We start from the raw sequence: 12,793 nt of genomic DNA, 5'->3' as shown, positions 1-12,793 counted from the left end.
TGCTGCTTCAGACTTGGGTGTTGAGAGCACTTTGAAGCTGTCAGCTCAGGACAGACAGTAGTGTCAGTCCTTAGAAAGAAAATACACTGCTGAAGCGATCCATTTTCTTCTGTGATTGTACATATTCCTGTTTCCCTGAGCGTGTCATCTTACAAATCTCCCAGATGTGTCTCAGGTTTGTGCTCTGTGATCAGTTCGGCCTCACGCTATGGTTTGTGCTGTGAAAGTCTCAAAATATTGAGGTTTTTGGTCCTTAGCAGCACTCAGTTGCACTGAGGGCATCCAGCCAGCCAGCTGCTGCTGCCTGTGCTCCTCCACCGAGCACTGAAGGCAGGGCAGCAATTAGATAAGTGCACCCCTGGGAACAAGCTGCGCTTTACTGATGGTCACTGTCACCTCATGCATTCACCATCCAGCCAAAAAGGAAACAAAAAAAAAAAAATATAATAAACAAATAGTTTTAATGGAGCCCTGGGATAAAGGCTATTTTCAATTTTACCTTCCACGTTTTAATTGTATAGCGATAATTTTGCAATGGAGTTGCCGATGGCAAACATGCAAAAGACATTAACTTTATTTATGTTTTGGATTATTAATGTGGCTGTTAAAATTCCTCCAGTTAGTTTTGATTGAATTGTTTTTTTGTGCGATTCTGTCGTTTAATGGAGCGGTAAATAAGAATTTCTGATAATGAGCCCAAGCATCTGTCACAACAACCTGGCGCTGGTTATTAACATTTCCATTAACGGCAGGGTGGGCAGTGATAATATGGAAACCACACAGTTAGAACAAAATAAATAGTTGGTGTCAGGCTGAGTGGGTGTTAATTACTTTTTTATTTTATAACTCTGGGGGGAGGGAGTATTGGTGGAAAAGTGTGACTTATGAAGGTCATTCTCTCTTAAGAAAGAAGTCTCCAGAGGGACAGCTAACCGGGGCTATCCAGCTCGAGTGGTGAATATTTTATCACTTCTATTTATGGCCCATAAAGGGACAGAGAGAAAAGAGACAACTCTCTCAGGTGGGCAGAGTGAGGGCTATGGCACCGTGAACATGGAGAAGGGAGGAGTGTACCCTTTGCCCTGCCTTTCTCTCCCTACTTCTGGAGTTTGAACAGGACACGCTTCGGCACCTTTTCTGTGAACAGAATGTGAGCTGTTCTGTTAAAACCTGCCGGAGGCAGAGACAGCAGGTCAGGAAAACAGAGCATCCTCTCTAGCCACTGGGGAGGAAAATCCACCTGCACCAAGTTGGAGCCTGACAAAGGGAAGGATGGAGTGACCCAGGTGCACTCAAAGATTAGTTTTTTTAGCACAGCACAATGCAAAGAATGCCATCAGGAGCCAAAGTGAGCCAGCATGTGCATGTGGAGGTGTAATCAAAGCAGAGCTAACAAGCAGCAAACTAAAAGTCTTTTTGTCATACATAAAATACTAGTGAGTTGATTAGTGTCTGACTGGGTTTGGAGGTAATATTAGGCAGTATTTTGGCCCTAAGTCCTGGAGCCTTGGGAGCAAGTTGTTGTAAGAGCTGCTGCTGAGAGGGAGCCCAGGGTGATGGTGACAGGGAATCCTTGCTCACGGTGACTTGCAGGAGCGGCCGATCAGGAGCATCAGCCACTGACAAAGGCAAGCCCCAAACAGTACCAGAGAACCAAGACAAAATTCTCCTTTCTTTTCCAAAGCTGCTGGCAGGACTGAATTGATTCAGTGTCTAACTCAGCCTGCATGGAACAGAACACAACCACATCCCGAGGCTCAGCTGCTCCTCACTCCACGTGTGCTGAGACATGCCGGTGATTCAGATACCCTGGGGCTGGCTCCCTGTGCTGACTTGTGGCATAAACAGAGTCTGTCCTGGGTCCTTCTGCAAATAGAAAACTGCAGCCTGGATATGAACTAGTTCTGCTTGTCACTATTAATTCTTCTGCCCTCCTTTGTCTCTAGCACCGGCGCTGGCCCCACAGAACATCCAAGTAAACTCCCTTTCTGCAAGCCAGCTGGAGCTCACCTGGGACCCCCCTCCTGCCGACAGCCAAAATGGGAACATCCAAGGCTACAAGGCAATCCTCCTGTTTCTACTGTTTTCATTTGTCTTGCTTGGCATTGCTATTTACTTGTGAGATAGCTCTACAAACTGCAGTTGCCCTCGCCGCATAAGGCAAATTAAAACAGCATTCAGACTGCAGTACAGAAACAGCACTAAGTCCCTAAACCAAAAGAAAGAGAATGAGATTGGGAGGGGGAGAGGAGAGAAAAGGGAAAATGTGTTGTTATTTATGGACAAATAGAGCATGGGGAAACAGGGCATGCAGATAAGGAGGTAGCTCCACTTATGCAGGCAACATATCTGCTCCAAAAAGCAACACAGACACATAAGAGCTGGGGGCAAGGAATGTATTGAAGAAAATTAACTGAGCTTTCTAGCTATCAAATGGTACAAGCCTTTAGGAAGAGCAGAACTTTCTCCCAGCTAGAAGCTTGAGCCAGATCAGATTTTGGAAGAATTACTTCATTTCCTTAACTCTAACAAAATTAAGTCGGAGTATTAATTGCATTTGGTTCATAGGAGATGAGCACGTTGCAGAGGCACGTTGCTCAGCATCTCCAGCATGAGAATGGACCCTCAGAGAGTGGAAATGGGCAAGTCTACAAACACTGGAGCTTGGCTTGGGTTCAGTGTCTGGCTCTGCCTCTCTCCATGAATTTAGATCCATAAGTGAAGGAAAGCCAAGCCAATGTGAATAATCTGGCATCCCTTCTTGGCAGTAACAAGCATCCTTATATATCAATTCCTGTCCTTTCCCTTTTGTACATATATAGATGGCTTTAGCAGCTTGGCTTGGAGAGCCAAGGTGGAGTCTTGCCTTGGCTTGTTCTCTCGACTCTCTAGCTTGCTTTGGCCTGTTGTAAGGCTCTCGCTGCCAGGCCTGTCCAATAAGTAGGGCTGGCACCACTTTTCCTCTTGGAAACAACTTCTCCAAAGCCTAATTTTACAGGACCGGGATAAAAATTATGTAAGGGAAGCATGGGGGAAAGCACCTCAAGGAGCTTTAGGGAAAAACTTTATTACCCTCTTCAGGGAGGCATTTGCCTGGCTGTCCTGTGAACACCAGAGATGTAACCATTGTGTGTGTACAGAGGTGAGCTGTGGACCATTGTATCAGGATGCCAGTGGTGACAGGCAGCTTGCATTGCAGGGAGAATTTAAAACTGACCTCTCCTCGCTGAACTCTGGCAGCTCATATCTGCTGTCACTAGGCCATATTCTTCAGCCTGTGCTCTATTTTTGAGTGATGTACTCAGCTGCATGGTCTCTGGACTCAGGGGAATTTGCCAAAGGGAAAGGTTTGGCACATGCTGAAAAACCTTAGTATCCTATTTAACAGAGGAGTCCAGAGCAAGGCTTGCACCATCTTCCTGGTCTTTTATAGCTGCAATGCCCAGATATTTTCTAGGTGTAGGATATACTAGAACATTTGATAGGATGAGAGGAAATGGCCTCAAGTTGTGCCAGGGGAGGTTTAGATTAGATAATTAGGAAAAATCTCTTCACTGAAGGAGTAGTTAGACATTGGAACAGGCTGCCCTGGGAAGTGGTGGAATTGCCATCCCTGGAAGTATTCAGAGTGTTGACGTGGCACTTGGGGCCATGGTTTAGTGGTGAACACTGTGAGGCTGGGTTCATGGTTCGGCTCATGATCTTAGGGGGCTTTTCCAACCTTAGTGATTCTCTCTTACTGTCCCAACAGATTTATTACTGGGAGAGCGACACCCAGAATGACACGGAGAAAGTGAAGGTCCTTTTCCTCCCGGAGACAACGGTCCGGCTGAAGAACCTGACGAGCCACACACGGTACATGGTCTGCATCTCCGCCTTCAACGCCGCCGGGGACGGCCCCCGGAGCAGCCCCTCGCAGGGCAGGACGCACCAGGCGGGTACGGGAGCGCTGTCCTGTCCCACAGCTCAGACCTGGGGATGACCAGTATGGACCTGGGCAGTGGCCAAGGGAAATGGGGGGATGCAGAAGGGTACCGGTGTTTGGGTTTACGTTGTGATGGTCTTGAAGGGCGGGGAAAAAAGCATCCAATAAGTGGAGTGTGTGGAAAGGGAGGGATAGAACAGAAGTGAGAACGGAGTGGCAGAAGGACCAGTCCCTTCACAAGCTGGCCTAGAAGGAACCAGTCGGTGGGACTGTTTCTGGTTTCTGCTATCATACCTGGAAATGCCAAGGAACTGATCTCCAGTGCCTGGAAGTTGCCCAGACATTCCTGTGAGATGATTAGCATGCTTTTTAGAATTCCTTCCTATTGTTTTTAAAACTGGATCAGCAGCCACCCAATCAGGCTGAGCAGTGCCTGTGCTGGACATTCTGTGGAGGGAGTGCTCTGCTGCAGGGTAAAGGCAATGCCCTTGGTGGTGGCTGTGAAGAGGAGCTGTGTGCTCAGTCTCTGTGCTCTCATAGCACACTTCTGAGGGTCCTTCCCTTCTGTGTCCTATCTCCTTGTTTGCTTTCAGTTTTGCAGCTGAGTGCCTGTGTTTTTAGGACAGGCTGGGTTTCTGACTGATTACGGGACATTTGTAGACAATTGATAAATCCCGTTCTCAGTTTGTTTCCTTTAGATTTAGGCTGGGCAAACAAACCAATGTTTTATAATATATATGTATATCAGCTTGACTACTTCTCCTGCAATTCAATCTGTGTGTAATCCTTTCAGCACCCAGTGCTCCCAGCTTCTTGGCGTTCTCTGAAATCACTTGCACTACACTCAATGTGTCTTGGGGCGAGCCGACAGCAGCAAATGGAGTCCTGCAGGGTTATCGAGTAGTCTATGAGCCTCTGGCTCCCGTCCAGGGTAAGAAAGACCTCTGATCATACATATTCATGGAGAAGTGACAGAATAGTACTGTAGTATCTTTCATCTCTGCCCAATTTCCCACTTGCTCTCTGCCGTTTTCCAAGGGAAGCCAGGTGGCAAAGGGTAAGTAAAACAATTCCACTTTTGCCAAAACCGTTCAGCGAGCCATAATACTGTGGAATACGGCTTTTGTCTGTCCCCTCTCATTTTCTTGCACAAACTATAGTCTGTGTGATTTGAAAAGTCATTTTATGGCCGTCATTACCTGGTCTGGGCGAAGAGGAGGCTCAGCCTGAGAGTCCCTGATTGTCTCCCCGCGTCGCGCTTTGAAACTGCTGAGTAGGCTCCATCCCAGAATAGTCATCAGACACGTTTGTATTGCTTATCACATCGTGTGTCACTTCTGTTATCACAGAGATTGCCTGGGCATCGAGTGTGCTCGTCGTCACTGGCACTGCTGCTGGCTGACAGGGGAGGGTGGCTGCTGTGGGGATGTAGATGTGTCTTTACAAAGAGTTTCTGAGCAGTATTTTCAACCCAGCACTGGATTTTAAGTTAGACCACCACAGCGTGCTGGCCACAAATGTTTGGTTAATTTGCCAGAGCAGCAACAGAGAAGGATTTGGCAATACCCCTGAAAGCAAATGTAAATTCACTCCAAAGGTGAATTAGAAAAGATGACAAAGTTTGTGGATGGTCTTATTAATATTTTTATATTCCTGGTAGATTGCCAATCATTCAATAGGATGTCCAGCTTTGGCGGGGTGACAGCAGGGAGCGTAATTTCAGCCATTGTCAATCCATTTTAAACTCTTTTCCAAAGAAATAAGGATATCAATCACTTGTATTTGCTTTTCCTGTAAGGAATTATGATCTGTACTGTCTGAATATCCATGTCTCATGCACAGAGAAAGTTTTATGGAGGATTGAAAACACAAGAATAAAAGCACTGTCAGCCTTTACGGTTGGCAGGTCTGAGCACAAAGAGCTAATGCAGAAAGCATTTCTAATTCTGACCAAGAAATGTGCACAGGGTATGCAGGAGGTTGGGGCTGTTTGGGCATTTCCAGCCTTTTATTCATTCCTATACAATGTTTAAGAATACATTTTTTCCCCTGAAAATATGGATGTGTCAGATCATGTTTTGTCTTCATGCATTTGACTTAACATCCTCAGAATCTTTGTTTTCCTTTCTTCTCTTCCCCACTTCTGCTTGTGCTGCCTCTGACTCCAGCTTGTCTCTCCTTCTCCTGATGTGAGCAGGGAGGTTATGGAGGGCTCTTCCTCAGATTGGAAATTTTTGCTTAAATTTATTTTCCAGTCTCTACCCATTTGCTCCTGTGACAACATTTTTCTTTCAGCAACTATATTTATTCTCCTGTCATGATAAGGAATCCCTCCCTTGATGCCATCATTTTCCTCTGATAGAAAAGCCATACTCCTTCATTTAGAGAGCAAAGTAGAGCCAAATTTGAAGATGGAGCAGGTGACAGTGCCGAATACAGCACAAGGCTTGTGGGGCCAGCACTGATGTATCCTGTGATCCCAGAGGATCATTCCAGCCCCAGGTCTCACATTCCTCCATACCAGCACCACAGTGCAACAATAAGGATGGACCAGACCCTCTGAAGCCTTTTCCTGCATCTTGTGACTTTCCAGTCATTCATGATTTTTGGCTGAGCATCCTTGTCATGGTGACCCTCTTGCCATCCCACTCCCCCTCCCAACATTTACCTGCCCGTTTTTTCAGGCTTTCCAACAGCAACCTGTTCTTTAGCACAGTTTTCTCCCTGTTTGACCTTTTATTGTTTAAGCTTTACACTGTTATGTTTTACACAATAATAGACAACAGAATTGCCCTGGAGCCTTTTTTAACAGTTCTTTTTTTTTTTTTTTTTGAACATAACTTCAAACTGACAAATGCCTCCTGATTTGTCTCAGAGAAATGAAATAGTTCACCTAGAGAAGGAGCGGGCACTTTTACTGCTTCCTCGTTAGCCAAGGAAAGATTCCCTGAGTTATAAATTGTATCTGGGAGAAAACTTGGAACAGAAATCGCTTAGACATTATTCTTTAATTAACTGGTAAAAACTGAAAGCATCATCTTGATTTGCATAAAATAAGCATCTGGATTGAAAAACATCTTCCTTCTGCATTTTTCTGGAAAAATAAACTAGCAAGCAGCCATTTCTAGCATGAAAATCCTTCTCCCCCTTCCTTCCTTCTTGGTTTGAAATTAGTTATGTACATCTACAGAACCAGAAAAATGCCAAAAGGACTCTCTAATTTGAACCTTCTGTTCTGTAAAATACTTTATAAATCAACTTCTTTGCCTTGAGTTACTTGTAGAAAATTTCAGTGAAAACTAGATTTTTTTTTTCTTTCAAAGCACTCATTGTCCCTCTGCCCTTTATGCAGCATTGAGAACCTAAAGGTGAAACTACTGTGCACCTTGATGAAGGAAACACCTCTGATTTTAATTCATCCCTGTAAGAAAAATTATGAGAGAATGAGAAGAGTGAAACACAAGTCACAACTCCAGCCTTCTTAAGATCGCAGTGCTTTGATTGCATCTCCTATTGTCGTGGCATTTGTAGCCCCCAGGTCCCTGTGAGGTGCACACATCCCTTATTCTGCATCCACGTGGTGATGGTGGACATGGCAGGATGAGGTGAATGGAACAAACCTGGCCCTTGTTTCCTCCTCCAGGCAGTGTTGCAGCTTATTTGGTGAAGCACCAATGGAGAAATGCTTGCTTAGGAAGCAGCCTGCAACGTGCACTCCTCTTCGTTTACCTCCCTCTTTCTTCCCGGAGTAATTAGTGAAGTTACATGTAGTCTCTTGGTAATTTCCCAGTTGTGTTGTAAGGTTTTTTCCTTGTCAGTACCCACTTATCAAGCTTAAACTCTAATTATACTTATCAGTGCTGAAAATTGGCTATTATCACTACTTAAACTCCTGCTAATTGTAAGAAATACTTTCTTAGCAAACTGTTAGATAATTTTACTTACCATCTAGATGTAATAAGCTCCACTTGATTTTCTATTTTGGCATTGCAGCCTTCTCTTATTTTTTTATCTGCGTGGCTGTTCCAGGGGTGAGCAAGGTGGTGACTGTGGACATTAAAGGGAACTGGCAGCGCTGGTTGAAGGTCCGTGATCTCACCAAGGGCATGACCTATTTATTCCGAGTGCAAGCCCGAACCATTGCCTATGGACCTGAACTTCAAGCCAACATCACAGCTGGGCCAGCAGAAGGTAAGTGGAACCATAAAAACAAGTCATAGGCCAGATCAGTTATACAAACCTAGGGGAATAGTGCACTCAGGGCTTCACAGGAATCTCAGCGCCAAGGAGAAGCTGAGTCACAAGAGCTCAGGATGTGATTCAGTGGGTTTCACAACTGCCCATGAAAAACATGTTTCATTTCTCCTGAAATCCGTAAGTCTGATGTGAATAAACAAAACACTGTAAATAAATCATAATGCAGACGGGGCTAGCCAGGGATTTCAGAGCAGCAGCCTGACAGCGCTGTGCATAATTCTGACTGTACTGCTCTGCGGTGGGAGTCAGAACTGGAATAACTGCCGGAACCAGCAGAGGTTCCTGGGTGTAAAACCAGAAAGAATTTACAATTATTCTCTCCTGACACGTTGGCTTATTCAGAGGAAGAGATCTGTGGATTTTTTGATGTGTCAAGAGCAGCTACAGGCTGTGCAGCAGCGCTGCCCGCTTGGGTCGGTGTCTGTACCCGAAGAGCTGGTTTTCTTATTTGATCAGTGATTTTGATAAACACATAATCTAACAAGGTAAATGCCCTCCAATGATACCAGCCTGTCAGGTGAGTCACAGAACATCAGTGCAGTGGTCACAGTTCCTATTTTTGGTTGTTTTCCACATCCACAGTCTAACTCTCACACCACACCACAGAGAGTACAAAGCAAGAGTATCTTCTGTGACCGTGGCGTCTTCCCAAGCCAGTGGGCAGTGGCTGTCCCCACAACCCTCTCCCTGAAACTCAGGAGGCTGATTTCACCTCTGAAGTCAGAAATAGCAGTGTCAATGTACAAAGTTTGTAATGCTAATGGGTAAAATGAAAGGCTTTTTTCCTCTTGCCTTCTTCAGACAGGTACCTTATTCTTGGGACTGTCTGTGTAGGACCAGGAGTTGGACTTCGATGATCCTAGTGAGTCCCTTCCAGCTCAGGATGTTCTAGGATACTGTGATTCCATGACCTGTACACCCCAGCCATTGATATTTAACTGCTGGTACTAGAACTAGTGAAAAAATTAGGACAGTAACATATTGAGCTGGTTTATGTTGCCTATTTGTTGACCAACATTGCTATATAATTTTTTCCCCTAAATCAGTAGAAGAAATTCATACTACAGTCTGTCTCCAATGCCACCCCCATTTGCTATTCTCTTTTCATCCTTCAGGGTCTCCTGGCTCCCCTCAGGAAATTTTGGTGACAAAATCTGCTTCTGGGCTCACGCTACGGTGGACTGAGGGAGATTCAGGAGAAAAACCCACGACTGGCTACATTATAGAGGCACGACCCTCAGGTAAGCCATGGGTAACACAGAGAGCTTGATATCATGAGTTCCCTTCCTTCAGTCCATGCTGGAAGCTATCTACATTGGAGAGGTTGTTTGTCATCCCAGTAAGGTAATGGGATTTTGTGAGAGAACGTGTTTCCAGACACTATTAAGCTGTTACTGGTTTATTATGTGGTTTAGCATATTTTCTCCTCTTTAGGAGCAGTCACAGAAAATTACCCCGACTGCTCTGGCTTTCACTGTGCTACATCACTGGAAAATCATCCAACAGATGAACTAATATAGTTAATAATTAAAAGTAATTTAAATGCTTACAGCATCTTTCATGCACAAGGACTAATAAGTATTTGCAAGCTGTATTTTGAGGACCACAGATAGAAATCTGTCCTCTTCTGCAGCAGAGCACAGCAGCTAATTACTGTTTTACTGTTAATAATGGGGCCAGGACTTCAGCACTGTGAACACACTGCTTCCCCCATTTGTTCTGCAGGGAGGGCATTGAGTGGGGGGGGAAGGAATCCCCTATCACCACAGCTTTTCTTGGTGCTTTCCCAGAGCTCCTTTGCTTGTGGGATTTTCATCTTACTGAAGCTGTTCTCTCCTTTTTGTGGAATATTTCCCCACTTGGACAAGGTAATTTTAAAAGTCTGCGTGTGCTCCAGCCTGTTCGCAGCCTCTCCCAGCTTGGTACCCCTTGCAAGTTCAATAAGCACACACTTTCTGGTAACTGAGTCATTAAGGAAAGCCAGTGAGTGCTGCCAGACCCCTGTGTAATCTCACTTGATAACTTCCCTGCACTCTGACAGTGAATGTTGATAACCCTTCTCCGGGTACAGTTTTCCAGCTGGTGATGCATCTACCAGATACTCGTTTCACGTGGGACGTGTTTGAATGTCACCAAGTCAAAAGCTTTGCTGAAGTCAGGATAGATGATGTCTGCTCTTTCTCCTCTATTGACAGGGTCTGCTACTCTGTCACAGAAGGAAATTAGACATGATTTATACTTGACATATCCATGTTGGCTACTTGTTCTTTCTTTTTTTACTTCTAGGTGCTTGCACACTGCTTGATTATGTATTGATTAAAGGAATGCTTATCTGTTTGATTGTATAAAGGACCCTGTTTCTTATTTGTGTCTTGAATGTAAGGTTGCATTTAAAACCACTGATTCTAATTACATTTAACCAGACCAGTAACAAAAGTATTGCCTGCATTTCTGAGGTCATCCCTGAAGATGCAGATTTTCATACCTGTATCTGATAGGATTTTCTCTGTAGTGAGGCTCTGCTCTGACCCTAAAATTTCTTTCTTATTTCTGTCATTTAACTTGACAATTGCTTTCAAAACAAAATCAAGGGAAATGTGTACCTTCTCCTTGGAGTTTCCCAGAGTGATCAAGTTTTCTTTCAATTAGAGGCATGACACTGCTGTGCTTCTATTTCACTTACATCAGCTTTTTGATTTCTGTCCTTATTTCTTCATAGGTAGAAAATACTTTCTTATTTGAACAGCACTGTTTAGGTAACAATTTAAACCAAACCTGTTCATTGAAGTTCACTTACCAGCTTACATTTTCCTCAAACAGATTTTTGTGAGTAAGAGTATTTTAGGGGGAAACCTGCAGCCCACGTACAGATTGTCTGCAAGCTTGGAAATTCAACTCGTGTGAGTGGTGACATTGCAAACTCATCTGTTTGTCTCACCGTTGGACGTGAACAAACATTTCACAGTTCATGGCTAAGGATGTAGGATTTGTGGCCCACTCTTTTTGAGTAGGAAGAAAATAGTCCCTCCAAGGCAGGTCTGAGCTGCATTAACCCTGGGTCACTTCTGCTGGCCCCACTCCACTGATCCTGGAAACACACAGAAGAGGTCTTATTCTCCTGCTCTTGCAACCTGACTGTTGAGGCATTTAATTCCTCTTCAGATTATTTTAATCCTATTCATGCTGCTGTAGCAAATGAACTCGGCATTTGTATGCTGGATTCTCATCCTTCGTTCTGGTGCAGCTGTAGGAAGCGTGAAATGTGATCCAGGAGAGGAGACAGACTAATTGGAAGATTTGCTTATTCCACCCAAGCGTCGGCTTCCTCTCTGTGCTGCTTTTCTTCCTCATCTTTGCACGGAAGACTTTGAAATCTGAATTATGGGCTTAACAAAAGCAGGGAACTAATTCCTCCTGTCAGGGCTGGTCATTCAGAGCAGCTCCTGTTTCAGTATCGTTCTAATAGCATGTTGATTTATAGGGGTAATAGAGTGTGGATTGGAGCAACCTTTGTTTTTAAGGAGTTGTTGTCCAAAAGAGCAGTTGACTTGTACCCTTCACATAAAATCAAGGGAGGAAAAGATACTCATCCTTCTGAGGTCAAAAAAGGGGCGTTGAGCCGACAGATGAAAAACCTTAGCTTGTTGCCAATATTTAAATGCAATACCACTACCTTAGTGTTTCACATCTCAAGTGTCATCTATTATAGGCCTCATTACCCCAAACGTTAAATGCTGTATCATCTCGTTTTCCCTGCCAAGACTCTTCCATCAGAGTAGGAGGGTGGCTTTCTGTCAGAAATGGCAAACCCTACTCCCTTTTGTCACTTCCCTTCAAGTTTTTCGGAGTCCTGCTGTGTCTCCCAGGGCTCTGCTGCCCTGCTGGGTTTAGCAATGGTGGCAGCAGGCAGCTGAGGCTGTTCATTTGATTTCCCTGTTTCTCTGCTGGGTTTATGGAAGGTGACCAGGCTCACTACCTCCTCTGCATTTTGAGTATACTCAGGCACGGGGATGAAGCAGGCGAACCAATATTTTTTCTAGAGTGATCTGGGCTAGAGGAAGACATTACAGAAACAGAAGAGTTTTTCTTTTCCTTCAACTTCTCTGCCCCTGGAGAAATGGATTCCAGTTCAGCTCCTTGTGCATTACAAGAAATGCAATTAAGCAGCCTCTGTCTCTGCCATCGTAAGCGCTCCCTAGACATCAGCTAGGCTGGCTGAGGAATGGGTAATAGATCATGTCCTCAGCTCTTACGCAGAGGAAAAGACAGAAATGGCACAAAGATGTTAAAGTTCCTGGAAAGAATGCAGAATCTGGTTTCACCCCTCTTTTCCCAACCCTGGTCCACATCCAAAGCTCCTCTCGCTGTAGTGTACTTTAGTGGTGGGCACGTGGTCTGTAGAGTGCCAGCAGTCTCACGTAGACTTGCCTTCTCAATTATCCCCTGGATGGGTTTCTGTGTAATGCCCTGGGGATCCACAGTGCCAGGAGTGCACCTAGATATGTGCCTGTCCCCATGAGACCTTCATCCATGTATTGGCCTGCTGCAGTCATCTTCATCTGCAGGGCAGCTCTGGAGGTGTTCAGTCAATTTGCTTCATAGAATAATTTA

At 44.7% G+C, this 12,793-nt stretch overlaps 1 protein-coding gene across 6 annotated transcripts in view; it reads left to right on the top strand.

The window, feature by feature from the left end:
- The window catches only part of SDK1 (sidekick cell adhesion molecule 1), a 392,652-nt gene that overhangs the window by 362,716 nt on the left and 17,143 nt on the right, over positions 1-12,793 (top strand). For all 6 annotated transcript variants that reach the window (XM_017813542.1, XM_017813541.1, XM_017813543.1 and 3 more), the window contains 5 exons: positions 1,947-2,062; positions 3,752-3,938; positions 4,719-4,856; positions 7,955-8,116; positions 9,298-9,423. In XM_017813542.1, coding sequence (XP_017669031.1) covers positions 1,947-2,062; positions 3,752-3,938; positions 4,719-4,856; positions 7,955-8,116; positions 9,298-9,423 — 729 coding nt within the window. The remainder of the gene's footprint in view (positions 1-1,946; positions 2,063-3,751; positions 3,939-4,718; positions 4,857-7,954; positions 8,117-9,297; positions 9,424-12,793) is intronic.

The sequence above is a fragment of the Lepidothrix coronata genome, unplaced genomic scaffold (genome assembly GCF_001604755.1).
Source record: "Lepidothrix coronata isolate B3197 unplaced genomic scaffold, Lepidothrix_coronata-1.0 Scaffold41, whole genome shotgun sequence".
NCBI classification, from domain to species: Eukaryota; Metazoa; Chordata; class Aves; order Passeriformes; family Pipridae; genus Lepidothrix; species Lepidothrix coronata.
The sequence above is the reverse complement of the archived record's forward strand: the minus strand, read 5'-3'. Positions and strand labels throughout refer to the sequence as shown.